Genomic DNA, 20,222 nt, shown 5'->3' with positions numbered 1-20,222 from the left:
CCACCTCTATCCCCTCAAACTGCTCAAAAATGGCATGTACAATTAGTCTTCCTAATTAGAGGGTTTTAACAATCAGAGTGCTTCTGAAAGGTCCATAATGCATAGTAAATTATAAGGATAATAGTAGCTATCCTATAATGCTGTTGTAAAAATTAAATGCAACTTTTTTTCACAAGAAACTAAAAAGAAATTTGAAAGTCCAAGTATTATGAAGGACCAAAAACCTTTACTTGGGAATGAGCCTGGGGGTCACTCAAATATCCGCATCTCATCAGTGGAGACTTAAGAAATTGGAAGCTATCCCTCATTATTGACGTTCCATGGTAATCTCATTTGCTTGGGGTGTCTACAGGCATAGTGTTTTCCCCATATGTGTGGCCCACAGATATGGGTCATATCATAAAGGTAAACAGAAACACACACACACACACACACACACACACACACACACACACTGTGAGATATCTACTCCATGGTAGGCTCTAACCAGCTTTGATAGATTGTATTACTGTTCCTAACTATCCACTTTCTCTCCATAAGATGGTTATACATTTATGCCCTTAGTCATATGAGTTGCAGTGCTTCCTACTAGGAAGAACCCCTGTGATTTGTCTTGGCCAATGGAATATGAGTGAATGTGATTTACCCTAGCATGTTAGTTGAAGCTTTAAATGTGCTTGCCCAGATTGTTCCTGCCCTCTGCCCTGGAAGCTATACAAATGAAATAAGGGCCATGCTGGTTAAAATCTTTCCTAATTTTTTCATGTCAGTATAAATTCATCTCATTAAATATAATATGTAATATAGTCCTTCCCCATCTTGACGAACACTTATGAAGTCATTTTAAATTTTTCACTATTATTCCATAAATATAGACAATTGTTATTTGTCAATCCAAACTAAATTAGTGAAAACATTTTTAAGTTAGAAAATAAAATAATTTTTTACAATTAATGCTAACTAATACTTGAACTCCAACTACGTGCCAGGCCGTGTGTGGGCACTTTACATGTATTATCTTATAACATCCATAGGTTCTGCAGCTTAGGACATGGGTATCTTTGGGGACCATGTTTTCAGCCTACTGTGATGTCTGTGATTTATCTCCTCATCCTTTTCAGATATGCACTTTCCCTTCCTCCTCTCTGAGTAACAAAGTACCTAGCACATAGCAGGCATAGAATGGATGATGTTGGGGAGATCAAACCCAACACCCGGTCGTGGGGGCGACGAAGTCTGGCAGAGTGAAAGGACTGAGAAAAGACAGTTTGAGAAGTAAAGTGAGACCAGAGGGCCATCGCGATTGTGGAGGCTGCGCAGGCCACGAGCTCTGGGAGCCCATGCTATTTATTGGTGATCCAACAGAGAAACAGGTGGTGAGAATGTGGGGGTCAAAAGGGCAGGCTCATGATCTACAGCTGTGATGGTTTAGCATTTATATGGAACATATTCTGCTATTTGAGATAATGGGAATACAATCAATCTAGGAGCTTGGAGGGCTAGAAGCAAGGAGCCAGCAAGTCTACACACATTGCAGAGGACATTATGTCAGACATGCAAGCCCTGCCTCGGCTTTCTTCCCAACACTCAGCTTTTTCCCAACAGATGCTGTGCTAGAAATGACTCTTGCACTAGTCAGGATTGACTTATTAAGGGTTTACTACTGAACAAATAGCTCTCCACATTTTAACTCAGCAAAAGTATATCTCTCACTCATGTCACAGTCCAGTGCTTGTCAGGCACCTTTCCTTGGCAGCTGTCCCTCAAAGAAGCTTCAAGCCTATTCTATCTTACAAAGATGCCATTTAAAAGTGGCCTCCATGGAGCTTGCAATGAGCCAAGATCACGCCACTGCACTCCAGCCTGGGCGACAAAGTGAGACTCCATCTCAAAAAAAAAAAAAAGTGGCCTCCAAAAGAGACTATTTGCTGAATGAATATAGGCAAAATGCAAATGTAATAGAATTGGAAAACAGGATAGCATCTGAGTAGAAGTGAGACTGTATTGTTTGAAAGCTCTTCCTGGGATGGGCCTTTGCAGAAACTCTGCAAACCCAGTTCCACATGCATGTGCATCCATACCCATACACTCCTTCAAAAGCCTCATATGTTATCTTGGAATTAGTCATTGTTATTTCTCACTCATAATATTGCTCTTTTGTAATAGCATGAGTAATTGAGTTGAGTCTGTATATTAATTTGGGTGTATCAAGTTATTGGTCAATGAAGAAATTGACTCACTTGCAAATTGTCAGCTAGCTGAGAGAGAAAATTTGAGTCAAGGTTTAAAACATTGTATAAGTAATTTTTAAAACAACACAAAACATATTTGCTACATTCGAAAGCAATTGATTATAAGACACAATTGAAGTAGGGGGACATTAAAATAAAATTACATTGTTTACTAGATTTTAAAAGTAATTCTTGCATTATTTGTAAAACTGATTCAGTAGGAAGAAATTAATACTCAGTTTATAAAAGTATTCATGTTTTCCTTTAGGCATTTCTTCTAGTGCATTCAAAATTATCCAATTTACAAATAATTCATTTTAAGTTAACGTCCAGCATATAAAATGGTTGTGTTGAAACACTGTCTTCAGAATTTTATTTTTAAAAGATACTATTTTAGTATAAATTCACATTTATAGCTGAACGCTTTTGTGAAAGATATTAGTCTTTAAAATATTTTACAGGCTGGCCTTGTTGGTTCATGCCTGTTATCCTAGCACTTTGGGAGGCCAAGGCAGGTGGATCACTTGAGCCCAGGAGTTCAAGACCAGCTTGAGCAACATAGTGAAACCTCATTTCTACAAAAAATACAAAAATTACCAGATGTGGTGGCACACAGCTGCAGTCCCTACTCAGGAGGCTGAGGTGGGAGGATTGCTTGAACCCAGGAGATAGAGGCTGCAGTGAGCCATGATTTCACCATGCACTCCAGCCCGTGCCAGAGTGAGACCCTGTTTCAAAAAAAAAAAAAAGTTTGACAGTTCCAAAACATATTCATGTTAGTTAGAGTCCACTAAGTTGCTATAAATACAACAAAAAATTCAGTGGCACAAAGTATCAGTTGCCTCATGTAAAAGTCCAAGATTAGCAGGTGCAGATTAGAAGAGCAAAACTGACTCAGGGAGTGGTAGAAGGTGAGCAAGGATCCAAGGCATGAGTCACAATCCATGCCTCTTACAACCCCTCACATCTGTCAAATAGAACCCTTGGCGGGATGGGCCCTTGTTCTAGGCCAGTGCGTGAAATCTTGTTTCTATTATATTGGTGGTTCTACATGACTTTATATTTGAAAAGTTACATTTTAGAAGTGGATATTTTGTATGTTTGGTTACTCATCTAACTGTAGGAAAGCACTATTAAAAATACTTTTATTTCATTAAAATTATCTGCTTATGTTTTGGTTTCCTCCACTAAACTGTAAGCGCCTCTGAGTAGGAAACAATACATTCCTCACTATATTCCAGCACTCAGCTCAGTGCACGGGGTTTTAAAAGTAAATTTCTACCAGAAGTATAGATTCTTAGATCCAGATTGTGAGGAGGGGAGGAGAGAGGTATAGGCGAGGCGGGGGCGGAAGCGGGGGCAGGGTCATCTGTTTGAACAGATCACCTGAGGGGTAGGTGTTCACTGAAGCATTTGGAGCAGAACTTGCTTTGGGGTTGTTGACAGTTTTCTTTTCACTAGGAAGTGTTTGTCAGTTAAAGGCAAAAACCAGGAAGTTAAAAGTGGATGCAGAGGCGAGCACAGATGGGACTAGGGGGCACTCTGTTTTCAGAGAAAGTAGTTGAGAGTCCTGGCAACAGCAGCTGAAATATAAAGAAGTTGTAGGATTAACTTTTTCGCCCAAAGCAGCTTCAGCCCACGTTTCATTCCCATCAAGGGAGGGAGAATGGGTGCCGCTGAGTGGGCGGGGGAGTAGTCTCTGAAAGGAGGTGGAGCGCTACAGCCCCTCCCCGTTGGCTCTCGCTGTTTGTATACTGTTGGTTTATACTGATTTGACAACAGCCGGCTGTTGAGTCGCCTCCTGATCGCAGCTGAAGGGTCTGTTGAGGGCTTCGGGAAAGGCGGTGAGATCCAGTACAGCAGCAGAGCACTCCCGGCTCTGGGTTTCGCAGGCGCAGGGCTCCCCCGTGCCAGCAGAGGGATTTCCTCTAGTGAAGAGGACCGTCGAATCTGTCCTCCTCAAGGCAGCTCTTGTACACAATTTATTCGAATGCCATGGCCAAGGTCTTCCTTGAAAAATGTAGACCGATGTGTGCTTTTTGTCTTTTGTCATCCTTTCTTTAGGATAGGCAACATTGACCCACAGGTGAAGATCTCTGGAGATCATGACAAAGAAAAGAATTGCTGTGATTGGGGGAGGAGTGAGCGGGCTCTCTTCCATCAAGTGCTGCGTAGAAGAAGGCCTGGAACCTGTCTGCTTTGAAAGGACTGATGACATCGGAGGGCTCTGGAGGTTCCAGGTATATACATCTCCTAGTCCCTTAATACTTGAAACCCTCCCTGCAACTAGGTGCATACTACAGTTTGTCTTAACAGTGTCAGGTGGCCGGCCCGGTGGCTCACGCCTGTAATCCTAGCACTTTGGGAGGCCGAGACGGGCGGATCACGAGGTCAGGAGATCGAGACCATCCTGGCTAACACGTGAAACCCCATCTCTACTAAAAAATACAAAAAAAATTAGCCGGGCGTAGTGGCGGGCGCCTGTAGTCCCAGCTACTCGAGAGGCTGAGGCAAGAGAATGGGGTGAACCCGGGAGGCGGAGCTTGCAGTGAGCCAAGATTGCACTCCAGCCTGGGTGACAGAGCGAGACTCCGTCTCGAGAAAAAAATAAAATAAAAAAGACAGTTAAACTTATTATATTCCAAAGAATACCAGCCATCTTTATTGATCTCCAAACTGACATGCGTTGGGTTTGCTGAGTTTGCTTTTATTTTTATTTTTTCACTTTTTGAAGGATAATTTTTATTATTTTTATTTACAGAAAAGTCAGCAGTGTACATTTAACCCAGTTTAGTGGCAACTTCTTTCACCTTTCCCTTTTCCAGCTTGGTGATTCAAGCGACAGATTTAGGACCCAGAACATTGCCTCCCCAGTGGCAGCGAATCTCATCATATCTGTCCATGTAATTGGTTCTGAAAACTGCCACCAACTTAGCCACATCTCCTTTGTCTTCCTAGTGAACCTGTGTGAAGGCAACGTCGTGCAGGTCTTCCCGTGGACTAGACATCTCAATCTTAACTTCTCCCTGACAATGCAGTAAGGGACCCCCATTTTGGGACACAGGGCAGGCAGGAAGACAACCAGCTCTATGGGATCCGCATCGTGTGCCATCACCACCAGCTGAGTCTTCTTGTTCTCCACCAAGGTGGTGATTGTGTTAACCCCTGCTGGAGAGACGGGTGGTGTCTCTATGGGATATCCCCTTTGCCAGCAGCTTTCTTCACAGTCCAGGACAGTAGTCTCTACTTCTCTCGTTTTGTCTCTGGTCTGTGTTTGTGGGCCCCCATAAGCAGTCAGTAGCTGTTTGGCAGTGCAAGACCTGGGTGAACTGGTTAATGGCAGGAAGTGCTTTCAGCAGCTTATAGAAGGATAGCTATTTGCTGCTGCAAACTGATACAGGGGGGCCATTTGACAAACAGAGTGAGGTCCCTTTGGGGCTGGATGTCCTGTCCAATGCCAAAATTCTTAGGCTTTTTCTCAAACAGAGGATTTGCAACATTTTTGGCTTCCTGCTTCTTCACGATAGCAGGGGTGGGGGCCGCCTTCTTTCCCTTAGCCTTCTTTCCTATTGGCATCTTGGGTGGCTAGAGGAGAACAGGTTTGCTTTTAAGCTAGCTTTCTGAACAGTGAATAGTATTGAGGTGCCCTAGATAAGTTTTACATTTCATATTTCATAAAAACTAACACAGTGTTGGCCAGCTACATAAAAGTGGCTTTATAGCATTTCTTAGTTGAACAGAAATACAATCCTCTTGCACCCTGACTCTGTTTTGGGGACCAATTTTATGTGACAATGGTCCTTATTCAGATCTGGAGTGGATCCCCTTGGCTGACCTGCATACCTGTATCATCATCAGTCTTGGACATGGGCAAAAAGCCCGTTGTTTTTAGTAAACAGCAGAAAATTCTGCTCTTAAAATCTGGCCACAATATGGTATGGAGGTTAAGAACGCAGTCTTAAACTCAAATGTTATTTCTGTCACCTACTAGCAGTGTGACCTTGGGCACATCATTAAGCCTCTCTGTACCTCTGTTTCTTCATCTTTAAGAAGTGGATAATGATAGTATCCACTTAATAGAGTTATTGTCAGGAGTAAATGAATGGATCATTATGCCAATCACTTACAACAGTACCAGGAACATAGTGCTACATGTTGGTTATTATTCAGTACACCTAGGATGGGACTCACACATGTGGTGTCTTTACTAAGCATCTTAGCCAGGTTTGGCAGTTACTGAAAAGGCATGAAATCAATTAAGGATGGGAGGAGGTTGGGAGGGCATCCATCACGCTGTCTGATTATCAAGTTTCTGGTTTTTATCTCCAATGTGGTTTAAAATTATTATCTGCTAAAGACTTAATGTGGAGGTTTTTCTTCTGATTATCCACTTGGCAAAATTTTAACACTTTATAAACTGCTTCCTTGAAAATAAATAAGCTGTGTTTCATCATAATGCTCTGACCTCTGTTACGACAGACCACACCTGTGGTTCACCATTATATTTCTAGAGCCAAGCATGTATTCTACTGTCTCCGTTTTTTAAAGCTCCCCAGATGATTCCAATGTGCAGACCAGGTTAAGAATAACAGTTCAAAGAGAGTTTCTATTTCATGGGATTTTGAGAATCTGGCAGGAACAGTAGCCCCAAACTGTCCTCATTCCTCCCATTTAAATTTTTCTTCTTTCTTCTGTCCTTATTACTTCTTCCAATCCCATCAGTTCCAATTACCCCAACTTCCATCCCCTGCTCTCTCTCTCTTTTTTTTTCTTTTTTAGACAGAGTCTCAATCTGTTACCCAGGCTGGAGTACAGTGGCGTCATCTCAGCTCACTGCAACCTCCTGGGTTCAAGCGATTCTCATGCCTCAGCCTCTCAAGTAGCTGGAATTATACACATACTACCACGCCTTGCTAATTCTTGTATTTTTAGTAAACACGGGGTTTCATCATGTTGGCCAGGCTATTCTCGAACTCCTGACCTCAAGTGATCTACTCACCTCGGCCTCCCAAAGTGTGGGGATTACAGGCATGAGCCACCATGCCTGGCCTCTCTTTTCTTACACAGACTTCCTGATCAAATAAATGTGTGAGCCTTGTGCCTAGGTAGGAAATATAATCAGTGTATAGAATGTGTAGAGGGAAGATTTATTCATCAATGGTAGAAAATTGTAAAATCCAGGAGCAGAAGCTTCTTTTTCTTCTACTCACTAACCCAATACTGCTCTGTGCTCACTCTTTTGTAAAGCAGTGGATTGGCACAGTGATAAAACTTACGTAAGGTCCAGTCGGGTGGTTCGAAGGACTTGAAGGATTTTGTTGACACAGGATAACACTTTGTTGTGGTTAGTGATTTGAAAAAGAGTTGAAGTATAGGAGTACCTCAAAGAGGTGAGATCTGTCATTCATTTCACTCACTGATCCCAACAGACCTGCTGTGGAAAGCATGGCTCTACTCTTTGTAAACTTTGAATTTTTGGAATACAGGTACAGGCTTGCATTTATCAGTACCTCATAAAGTATTTTATTACAGAGGGACTTTATAAATATCTCTTGAATGAATAAATGAAATAAAATTCAGAAGTTAGGAACGTGCCTCCCCTGTTCTCCTTAACAAACAAACATCTTAATTCCAAAATGACCCTGCCATTCATTAATTTACCTTAATTTAAAAAAGATATACTTGTGTACAAACATGTTTAAACAAACTTAATTTTAGAACAGTTTTAGACTTACAAAATTTATTAGGAAGATAGCACAGAGAATTATAGTATACCTCATGTCCAGTTACCCCATTATTAACATCTTATATTAGTATGATACATTTGTAAATAATTAATGAACCCATATTGATACATTATTATTAACTGAATTCCATAATTTATTCAGATTTACTTAGTTTTTCCTAGTGTCCTTTTTCTGTTCCAGGATCCCACCCAGGATACCGTATTACATTTAATAGTCATATCTCTTTAGGCTCTTTTTGGCTATGAAATTTCTTAGACTTTCCTTGTTTTTGATGCCCTTGATAGTTTTGATGATTACTTACTGGTCAGATATGTTGTAGAATATCCCTCAGTTGGGATTTATCTGATTTTTTTCTCATGGTTAAACTGCAGTTATGAATTTTGGGGAGGAATATTATAAAGGTAAAGTGCCATTCTCCTAACCTCCCATCAAGGGTACATACTATCAACATAATACCCACTGTTTTTTTTCTTTTTTTTGAAACTTAAAACTCATTTTATGTTATTGTAAGTAAGAAATTAGCATTCAATATATGCCAAAATATATCTTTGTTGAAGTGTAAGTTTGTTTCACTTTTCTATTTTTCGTTTTCCAACTTTTATCTTAGGTTCAGGAGGTACATATGAAAGTTTGTTACAAGGATAAATTGTATGGGGCTGGGATAACTGCTAGCCATATGCAGAAGATTGACACTAGATCCCTTCCTTTTGCCATATGTGAAAAGCAACTCAACATGGATTAAAAAGTTAAATGTAAAACCCCAAAATATAAAAACCCTAGATAATATCACTATTGATGTTAACCTTGATGTCCTGGCTTGAAACAGTGTTTATTAGTTTTTGCCACTGTAAAGTTGCTCCTTGTTTTTCCCTTGCCATACTGTGTTCTTTGGAACAAAGCCACTATACACAGCCTACAACTAAGGACAAAGTCTTCTATTCTAGGCTTTCAGTCTTTCCATATGAACTTTAGAATCCATGTGTTAACTTGGATTCTAAAATAGCTTGCTGGGATGTTGATTGGGATTGCATTGTATCTGTAGGTCAAGTTGGAAAGAACTGACATCTTAACAATATTTAATCTTCCAGTCTACGAATCGGAATATCTCTCCATTTATTTAAATCGTAGACTTTCTTCATCTGTGTTTTATATCTGTGTTTTATAATTCATGCTTATAAATCCTATACTTTTTTTATATTTACACCTACTATGTAATTTCGGGGGCATTATTATTATTATTATTTTTTTTTTTTTTTGAGGCGGAGTCTTCACTCTGTCCCCCAGGCTGGAGTGCAGTGGCCCCATCTCGGCTCACTGCAAGCTCCGCCTCCCGGGTTCGCGCCATTCTCCTGCCTCAGCCTCCCGAGTAGCTGGGACTACAGGCGCCCGCCACCGCGCCCGGCTAATTTTTTTTGTATTTTAGTAGAGACGGGGTTTCACCTTGTTAGCCAGGATGGTCTCGATCTCCTGACCTCGTGATCCGCCCGCCTCGGCCTCCCAAAGTGCAGGGATTACAGGCGTGAGCCACCGCGCCCGGCCTCGGGGGCATTATTATAGATGGAGTTTTTAAAATTTCAAATTCCAGTTGTTCATTCTGGTATATAAAAAAGCAAATGGCCAGGCACAGTGGTTCATGCCTGTAATCCCAGCACTTTGGGATGCCAAGGCAGGTGAATCACGAGGTCAGGAGATAGAGACCAGCCTGGCCAACATAGTGAAACCCCATCTCTACTAAAAATGCAAAAATTAGCCGGGCATGGTGTCATGCGCCTGTAGTCCCAGCTACTCAGGAGGCTGAGGCAAGAGAATTGCTTGCATCCAGGGGGCGGGGATTGTGGTGAGCCAAGATTTCGCCACTGCACTCCAGCCTAGGCAATAGAGTGAGACTCTGTGTCAAAAACAAAGCAACTAACTTTTGTATGTTAACCATGTATCCTGCAACCGCGCTGTACTCACTTGTTGGCTCTAGGAGTTTTTTTTCTTTCTTTCTTTCTCTCTTTCTTTCTTTTTTTCTTTCTTTTTTTTTTTTTTTAATTCTTTGGGATTTTCTATGTAGACAGTCAGGTCATCTGCAAATAAAAAGTTATCTTTATTCCTTCCCAATCAGTATATCCTTTACTTTTCTTTCTTGTATTATTGTACTAGCTAAGACTTCTAGTACAATGTTCCACAGGAGTGGTGAGAGAGGACATCCTTACCTTGTTCCCAGTCTTAGGGGAAAAGTGTCCAGTTTCTCACTGTGAAGTATGATGTTAATTGTAGGTATTTTATAGATGTTCTTTATCAAATTGAGGAAGTTTCTCTCCATTTCTAGTTTGCTGAGAGTTTTTATCATGAGTGGGTGTTGTACAAACAACATTTTAACAAAAATAAAAGAAAAAGAAAGAAATCCTACTGCCTTAATAAATCAACTGGTTTTCTGTATTTTCACATTTTTTCTATTTAAAATAAATAAAGTATACTCAAAAGAGACATGTCTAACAGGGAGAGATTATACAATTATAATTATATACCCACAGGTAGACATAATATTACATATTTGGTGAATAGAATGTAAATTTAATTTTACAATTACTTTTTTACTTCAAGTTATATCATAGGCCGTTTTTAACGTTCCTGCACAGACTTCAAAATCATAGTTTTTGGTGTCCCCAAATTCACTTTCCATAATTCATTAACTAATTCATTTCAAAGCATTTATTGCACGTCCAGTACACACCAGGTCCATGATAATAGAGATTTAAAGAAGGATATGGCTACTCTCGGGTTTCTCACAGTCATGGAAACAAATGCTTGATAATATAGTGTGTTTACATTATCTTTATAGAAATATGAACAGAGAGTTTTGGGAGCTTGGAGGATGAATAGGGGAATCTAATTCTCTGAAGAAATTAGAAAAGTCTTCTTAAAGGAAGTGACATTTGATATAACTCTTGAAGGACAGGAAATTTTCCAGGTGAAGAAATAGTAATATGTACAGAGATTTTAAAGTTGTGCAAGAGCTTAGAGTGTTTCAGGAACAATTTAATGACTTAGAAATTTGAGATTAAATAAGGACAACACTGGATGAAGATTAAAAGATAAACCGGGCTAGATTGTGAAATGTGCTAAATTTCAAAATAAGGAATTTTGTTTTCCAGATGGAATCAAGAGAAACTATTAAGCAGTGGAGTGGCAAGATCTACTTCGTATTTATCAGGATACCCATAGAGTGGTGTGGAAGATAAATTCTGCAGGTTGAGGCTGGGCGCGGTGGCTCACGCCTGTAATCCCAGCACTTTGGGAGGCTGAGACAGGTGGATCACGAGGTCAGGAGATAGAAACCAGCCTGGCTAACCTGGTGAAACCCCGTCTCTACTAAAAATAAAAATTAAACAAATAGCCAGGTGTAGTGGCGCACGCCTGTAGTCCCGGCTACTGGGAAGGCTGAGGCAGGAAAATTGCTTGAACCGAGGAGGCAGAGGTTGCAGGGAGCTGAGATCGTGCTACTGCACTCCAGCCTGGCAACAGAGCGAGACTCCGTCTCAAAGAAAAACTTAAAAAAATTCTGCATGTTGAGATACTGTAACTTACTAAACCATTCATCTATTTTGGGAACATTTAACATTATTACTAATTAATTTCTATTTAAGTTATACAAAAATATGTCTTTCTGCATTTGACTTTATATTATTTTGCAATTTTTCTTAGGACAAAATTTTGGGAGATACATGTGTCTTATTGAACTCTTTTTGAGATAAATGTTGATGTATATTATTAGTTTTGTTATGCATTTTGCGAAACTTACATCTTATTCTGTATATCCCTTTCTCAATACAATTTGATATGCATCCATTAAACATTTATTGAGTGCTATGTATCATTGTGGATGCTGGGGGAAAAACCATGAGTACAATTCAAGGGGCTTACAATCTAGTTGGGGAGATAAGGAATACACTACAAAACATTACGGAGGTCTTTGGATCCTAAGCTGAGAAATAGGAACTTTATTCTACAGGAAATGGGGCAACATCTAAAATTTTAATTAGGGCAGAGATATAGTCCAGCCACACCTTAGAGAGAACACTTTGGCTGAAATAGGTAGGATAGGTTAGAAGAAGAGACTTCAAAGGAGACTTGTGAAAATGTTATTAGCAGTTAAAGAAATGAGATTTTGGATTATGGGTCAGAGAAATGGGAATGATCAATTTAGGATTCCTAGACTGAATAATTATGCAATAAAAATGGGAGAAAATCAATCCTAAAGGAGGACAAAGCCAACAAACACTCTCCTTTGTGGCTATTTAATGTTTCATAATACTCAATATTTCAATATCTGTTCATTTCTAGAATAAAAAGGGAGGAGGATATGCAAATTGATTAAGGTGATTTTCCATAGTCAAAGCAATTTTTGAAAATCTAAAAATTTGAAAACTCCTCATTTGTGAAATCTCTGTGACAGAATAATAGTTTGGGTAGATTGCATCATTGCATTACTTTATGTGGTCACCACAACAATGCTATAAAGTAGTTAACAGGAAGGTTTTTTTTATTTTTTTATTTTTTCTTGAGATGGAGTTTTGCTCTTGTTGCCCGGGCTGGAGTACAATGGCGCGATCACAGCTTGCAGCAACCTCCGCCTCCCGGGTTCAAGCAATTCTCCTGCCTCAGCCACCTGAGTAGCTGGGATTACAGGCATGTGCCACCACGCCCAGCTAATTTTGTATTTTTAGTAGAGACGGGGTTTCTCCATGTTGGTCAGGCTGGTCTTGAATTCCCGACCTCAGGTGATTCGCCCGCCTCGGCCTCCCAAAGTGCTGGGATTACAGGCATGAACCACCACGCCCAGCCTCAATAGGAAGTTTTTGAGGATGCAAAGAAGTTTGTTGTAGGGGAAAGAACACTGAATTGGGGATTAATGTCATCTAATGCAGTGCATCTCAGTTTGCATACACATCTGAATCACGTGAAGATTTTGCTAAGATGCAGGTTCTGATTCAGTAGGTCTGAGGTGGGGCCTGAGAGTCTGCATTTCTAACACCATCTCTCAAGTGAAGCCCCTGCTGCTAGTCTATAGGCCACACTTTGGTAGTAAGGATCTAGAGCAGTGGTTCTCAAATTTCAGTTGTTTTGTTGGGCATTTAGCTTGTTTCATTTTTATATTATGAATAATGCTGGTATTAACATCCTTTAACATAAAGCTTCCTCAGCAATGCTGAATATTTTTTTAAAAGGCTAGGTAAATTGCAAGGAGTTTCATATACATTTTGACACTGCTCTCCAGAAAACCGTGGAGATGTTATACTGTTTCCAGTACATGGAAACTGTTACACTCTCTCCTGTATATGTTCCCATTTTGCCTCACTGTTACTCATTTAAAAGACTATTACTCAGTGTTAGTAACACTGTCTTCACATGTTTAGAACTTCAGCTGGGATAGAATAGAATAGGTAGAATTTCTGGGGACTGACCACATATCTTCTGTCCCATTCTCTTCATGTGGTGAGGCTGGACTTCCTCATGGTATGGTGGTCTCATGGTAGTTGGATTTCTCATATGGCTGCTAGCTTCTACCAGAGCGAGCTTTCTGAGACCCAGGCAGAATCTGCAAGGCTACTTATGACTTGGTCTTAGAAGTCATTCAGTGTCATTTCAACTGTATGCTGTTGGTCAAAAGCAAGTCATAAAGATAACTGAGATTCAAAGGGAAGGGACTAGATAAGGGCACAAATACTGGAAGGTAGGGTGTGTGTGTGTGTGTGTATGTGTGTGTGTGTGACTGTGTGACTGACACTTCCTTCAGAAAACTTTTTCAGATGTTTATTGACTATTTATAAAACATGAAGATGATTCTCAAGTTGCTATGAATATTTTCTATTTATTGCAGGAAAATCCTGAAGAAGGAAGAGCCAGTATTTACAAATCAGTGATCATCAATACTTCTAAAGAGATGATGTGCTTCAGTGACTATCCAATCCCAGATCATTATCCTAACTTCATGCATAACGCCCAGGTCCTGGAGTATTTCAGGATGTATGCCAAAGAATTTGACCTTCTAAAGTATATTCGATTTAAGGTAGAAAATTGTGTGGATATCTTTGTGTTTGATGTTGTTTGCTAAGTAAATGAATAACGTGATTTCAATTACCAATGTTTACTTCTAAAGATTGGCTTGATTTGCACATGTATTTATCCTACCCAGCGAAAAACTCCATTCTTTGCCCTCCTTGCTCCTCAAAAATATTCAAGGGATGGTCTGGCTTTCATATATTTGGCTGCAGATACAGGAAGCCCCCTGGCAGAGTGTTTTCATCACCTTCATTTCACATTATTTGCACATAACTGCAATAAACAGATGAAGGGAATTGCTTTCCCCATTACAGAAGGGAACTGATAGGTATGGGAACTTTAAAACTTTCTGGTTCCACAGTCCTTTACTGCTTTGCCCTTTTGTACTTTCTGAAGTACTTTCCAATACATTTGTTTACATAAACATCATAAAACCCAGTGAAGTATAGTTGTTGGATAGTTAACTTTGGTGTAGAGGGAAGAACATGGAATTGCAGAACAAAAACCTGAATTCTGGTGCTTGCCCTACGACTAACTAACTTAGATGTTAGACAAGCAATTTCCTCAATTTCAATTTTTTAAAATTTTCTTGTTCGTAAAACAAGATAACTGTACTAGATCACTTCCGTGGTTCCTTCCTGCTCTAAAGTATTCTAGGACTTTTCTATAATTTCTGATCATGACCATAAAAGAACAGATATTTCTGAGAGCTGGCAAAAAGCCCAAACCTTCTGCCTTCTGATCATCCTGCTAACTCATGCCTTTTTCTGCTTAACGACAATAAGAAAATGAAAACATCTAGTGAACTTCTAAAGTAAGTCATTTACATTCCATTAATGCTTCTCTTCATTTGTTTAAACAATACTTATTGAACAAGTTTGTTATCATACTAAGCATTGAATATGCAAAGACAGAAAAGAAAAATCAGTAACTTTATAGTCTACTTAAGGGGTAACAAATGAAGAAAAATTTTATTATAAATATAATTAATAAAAATAAAGAGTTACGTGGGGACAAATGCTAGAGATCTATACGTTGCAGTTCGGAGGAGAGATGTTGAACCCAACAGGACAGGTTCTAGGGAAGTTTTCCTAAAGGAGATAAAGTTTTCTTAAAGCTGAGTCTTGAAGGGTGAGTAGGAGTCGACCAAATAAGGAATAAAAGGGTGATCTAGGCAGAGGCACCAGCCTGTGTAAAAAAGAACATGATAGAGGAACTATAAATAGTGCTGGATGGCCAGGGCATGCAGGGGTGGTCTCTCTCTCCCTCTCGCTCTCTTTTTTTTTTTTTTTTTTTTTTTTTTTTTTGAGACAGAGTCTTGCCCTGTTGCTCAGGCTGGAGTACAGTGATACAATCTCGGCTCACTGCAACCTCCACCTCCCAAGTTCAAGCAATTCTCCTGCCTCAGCCTCCCAACTAGCTGGGATTACAGGCATGTGCCACCACACCCAGCTAATTTTTGTATTTGTAGTAGAGATGGGGTTTCGCCATGTTGGCCAGGTGAGTTTTGAACTCCTGACCTCAGGTGATTCACCTGGCTCAGCCTCCCAAAGTGCTGGGATTACAGGCGTGAGCCACCGCACCTGGCCGGGGTGGTGTCTCTAATAGTCCATGAAGACATTATGGTCATAGGCCCTTAGAAGCACATACTGTTTCCTTAACCTAAGTAGGGTAACCCATATTTATTATTTTTATAAAGTTAAAAATCATAACACTATCCTGTTTCACAGCCTCTTTCTTTATAGTTCCTTGTAAAATGGGTATTTATGGGAGCTAAAGGGAGATTCACTTCTATAAAGTGAGAGCCACTGAAGTGTTTTTCTACCCTGCCAGGAAAAGGAGTCCTATAGCTCAGTCACTTGTTTAAAGGTGGCCAGGAGAAGAGAACCTGGGGTAAGAAGACATCAGAAGATCTCAGGACATATAGGGATCAGGAGAAGAATAGGCATTTAGTGCATGAAGTATCATAAAAACACAGGAGAAGCCCAGGCTTTAATCAGGTGTTACAGTGCCTTAGGACATGGACCAAGAGACCTAGTGACTTGCACTTTTCTAGAAGAGGAGGGTACATTAGCCTGCCAACATTATGTTATTTTTTTTCTGTCTCGGGGAAGTTTTCTCATTCTGACCACAGCCCAAAACAAAACAGTTCTTATTTGTGGAATATGCAAATCAAATATCCCTGCGTGGGTCCTATTATGTGATAGTACCTGTGATATCAGCCTTTTGTGTAACACTATGCAAGGAGAGCCATGTCAGGGATGTCCCTGTGGTTATCACTTTTCTTTTCAGACCACTGTGTGCAGTGTGAAGAAGCAGCCTGATTTTTCAACTTCAGGCCAATGGGAAGTGGTCACTGAGTCTGAAGGCAAAAAGGAGATGAATGTCTTTGATGGAGTCATGGTTTGCACTGGCCATCACACCGATGCTCATCTACCTCTGGAAAGCTTCCCTGGTGAGCAACTTACCAGGAAGGAAGACCTTTGACCCATGCCTGTGACCTGACCCCTGAGGAATGGGAGGATTGTAGTCTGAGTAATTCCTACTTTGGAATGAAGTAAGACTTACCCTAATTCCTCTTGTTCCCCAGAAAGATGTTGGGGTAACTTGTATTATTGTCATTTTTGTAATTTTGGAGATTAGAGCAAAATGTGAGGTCTCTTTAGTTTTACAATGACTTTAGTTTTTCTAAGTATCAAAAGGAAGAATGTGGAGTTCTTGAGGAGCATTAGGCTAAATGAGGAATTTTTCAACAATAAACAGGAATATTGAGTTTCTAAGGAAGGAATGAAAGCTTGAAGAACTTCAGTCTTTGGCCTGGATTTTCATTTTTTTAAAAAGTACTCTGTATACTCTAAAGTATGTAAGAATATATGTGCTATAAGCGAAATGGGAGTAGGTATTTAAGGGGATGAAAAGACAAAAGAGAATGGAGGTTTTCTGAGGCAGTTTTTATTTATAGTCTCTAAATCCAAAATACAAACACATCCTGAGTTAAGCAAAGTACCTATGACAAGGAAATCACAAGGTACTACTCTGAGGTTATGGGGGAAAAAAAATAGGCAAAAATACTGAGAAAGGCAAGAAAGTAGCTGAGTGAAGAGAACACTTGGAGAATATATGCTTAAACTTAAGTCTGCAAAAAGACCATGTGACTTGACAAATGATATCCATCATATAAACCATTACCCAATAATTATTTTCCCTTCTCTTGCAGGAATTGAGAAGTTCAAAGGGCAGTACTTCCACAGTCGAGACTATAAGAACCCGGAGGGATTCACTGGAAAGAGAGTCATTATAATTGGCATTGGGAATTCTGGAGGGGATCTGGCTGTAGAGATTAGCCACACAGCCAAGCAGGTTTGAATCACTCCATTATTTACTTTGCTTAACTCTAGCTTCAGTTTCTCCAAGGAAGCTGCAGGTGGGCCCAACAGAGAGTAGGGATACCTGCACATAGCCCATCAGTGCCAGTGGCAAATGTAGGGCTTGGTTTCATTACCTCAGTTGGCAACATTGTGATTGATGCTAATAGAGGAGTTAAGGCTACCAGTTAGAGTTCCATTATGCAGCTGGCCTCATACCAAGGAACTGGATCGGCTAAAGTCTGGGCTCATTATCCTAATCAGGCATCTTCTTAGAGTGTGCCTCTGGCTTTGATAAAGACCAAGTAATTGCTGGAGGTTGTTAGAGAGCAGTATTGAGAGTGAGGATCTTCTGTTGGCCAGCAGAAGTGCTATGTTCTTATATAAAGGAAAACACGCTGTGATCATTAGAAACTTTTCACTCATAGGATAGTGGGTGAATTTTCCTTTACACTCCCCAAAAAGAAGCAATCTTATCTTCCCAAAGACAATGTGGGTATCCGTATAGTGTCCAAACCGTAGCACATGCAAGCAGCTTGCCCCAGCCTTTGCATACAGTTAGGTAACTCAGAATAACATTCATTCTAAAGCAATTATATCTCCTTGGCTTTTTGTTTTGTTCGTTTTGGTTTTTGTATAGCAGATTTTGAACTGAGAAGCAAGTGTCTTCACTATGAATTCCTGGAAAAAGACATGCCAATATTGTATTTTGTTATTAATGTCTTTATTGAATTAAACTCTATTGGCAATAGGTAAACATCTTGGTTGTTCTTTAGTAACTTTAATTAAGCCATGCTTCTCTACAAAGATGTTTTAACTTGTTTTATTTTAATGAGAAGCTTAGTGCTACAATTCTGTTAAATGACTCTTACTCAGCAACTTTGTTTGAAAAACACTTCTTCTCATTACTATCCTCATCTACAACCACAAAAATTATTTCATATGTTACTTCATGAATTAATTCAACAGACATTTATCAGGAAATAACAATATAAAAACAAGGATTAAAAATAAAGTAATTATATAAACAAGGGTTAAAACATGTGTGGGTGTTATGGTAGAAGAATGTGCAAAAAAGGAAGAGTGGGGACCCATGGCAAGAGCTTTCTTTAATATCATTGGCTTGTCAAATGGGCAGTTCTAAGGGATCTTGGCCTTACCTGCCCTGGGGAACTGCAGGTTGCCAAATAACAAAGCATTTCTGCATAAGGTGGCTGTGTCTGTGAGAAAGCCTGGGAAAATGCAAAGGAAAACTATGTCTGCATAGCAGAGGCAATACTGTCACACCACTAATGCAAGCTGAAGAAACTCAATTGCTGAGTTCTAACTTTTTGCTTTACTTGTAAATTGTATTCATGAAGATTTGTTTATAAATCAAACATTTTAAATGGACCTATATGTTTCAGTATATCATGGAAGTTTTTCATATAATTCTTGTGGATGCTTTTGTAAAGAGAAAACATTCCTTTCTTTCAATATTAATTTCATATAAGATTACATTGATTAAACAATTTTCCTTATATATCTGATTTGTAAATGGTATTTGCTTAAAACAAGGTATAAATGGAAAACTGAATTAAGAAATATGACAGCAGTTAAGCACTTATCAAGTGTTTACTATATACCACAACTTTTACAAAAACACTTCTTAATTATCACAACAGCCTTGTGATCTATGTATTATTGTTACTATCTCATAAATATGAAACCTTTTAATAAGGGCTCTGAGTGTTTTCGTTACTCATCAGAAATTATATAGCCGGCACACAAAACTGTTCAATTTCTAAGACCATATATGCCCTTTCAACTGTGATTGTGGAAGTACATAATTATCACAGCGCTTACAGTCACCACAGGGAAGATAAGATTTGTGAAGTAAACAATTATCCCTCTGTAGACAGGTCATCTTAGACAAAAAGACTATGAAGCAATGTACTTACATAACTTACCATCTGGAAGCCATCTCCAGACAGTTTCATAATGTAGGAAAAGTGATTCTTTTGCCAGGTAACTGAATATCAAACCTTTATCAGCTCTGAACATGGACTTTAGCCAGCGGAGGACACAGAAAGGCTGACTAGCTTCCTGTTGTTCTACTAGCAATCTTATTTTTCTCCATTAAATAATCAGTCAAACATTTCTTAAGCACAGGCTTTGGAGTTAGTCAGACCTGGGTTGGAAATTCAGCTCTGCCACTTACTAGCTCTGTGATCTCAGGCAAGTTATTCATCCTTTCCATACCCCTCATCTATAACATGGGTGTAATAATACTTTCCTCAGGAGGTGGTTGTGATATAGATGAAGGACCTAGCACGATGACGTAAAGGTCACAAATCCCAATAAACAGAAGTGATGATAATCTGCTGTGGATGTGTAGGCTTTATCTCCTACCCTTGAGAAAACACATTTGAAGAGACAGAAATCAAGAGTGTAGAAAGTTTAATATCAACAGAAATGATAAATAGCAGGAGTTTTTGTAATAATGCAAACAATGTCAATGGCAAAAGAATGAGGGTTTTAGATTAAATGGTCTCCAGCTGCTTTCAACTTTACCAGTACATGATTTTTAATGAGTTCTATAGGTGATAAGTGCTAGAGAAGTTCAGAGGATGGGGAGAAAATTGTCAGCCTGAATGGTCACTGGTGTCTTCATGGAGGAGGCAGTCTTGATCCGGGTCTTTAAAATGAACAGGATTTGGAGAGTTAAGAAGAGAGAAGGCATTTCAGGCAGGCATAATGGCACTAAACAGAAATACAATGGTGGATTAGAGCAAGACATATTCTTGGACAGTAGATACACCAATTTAATTGTAAGTTTAGTGTTTGGGAAG

General features: G+C 39.5%; 1 protein-coding gene across 2 annotated transcripts in view; it reads left to right on the top strand.

Moving 5' to 3' along the window:
- Positions 1 to 3,714: 3,714 nt before the first annotated feature.
- FMO5 (flavin containing monooxygenase 5) overlaps positions 3,715 to 20,222 on the top strand; it is a 35,051-nt gene continuing 18,543 nt past the window's right edge. Inside the window, exons 1-5 of one of the 2 annotated variants that reach the window (XM_025375436.1) lie at positions 3,715 to 4,085; positions 4,296 to 4,471; positions 13,845 to 14,033; positions 16,319 to 16,481; positions 17,244 to 17,386. In XM_025375436.1, the coding sequence (XP_025231221.1) occupies positions 4,337 to 4,471; positions 13,845 to 14,033; positions 16,319 to 16,481; positions 17,244 to 17,386 (630 nt within the window). In that variant the 5' untranslated portion in view covers positions 3,715 to 4,085; positions 4,296 to 4,336. The remainder of the gene's footprint in view (positions 4,086 to 4,295; positions 4,472 to 13,844; positions 14,034 to 16,318; positions 16,482 to 17,243; positions 17,387 to 20,222) is intronic. The other variant, XM_025375427.1, reaches the window with a different exon arrangement.

This window comes from Theropithecus gelada, chromosome 1, assembly GCF_003255815.1.
Source record: "Theropithecus gelada isolate Dixy chromosome 1, Tgel_1.0, whole genome shotgun sequence".
Taxonomy (NCBI): domain Eukaryota; kingdom Metazoa; phylum Chordata; class Mammalia; order Primates; family Cercopithecidae; genus Theropithecus; species Theropithecus gelada.
Note: the sequence above shows the minus strand (reverse complement) of the source record. Positions and strands in the feature narration are given on the sequence as shown.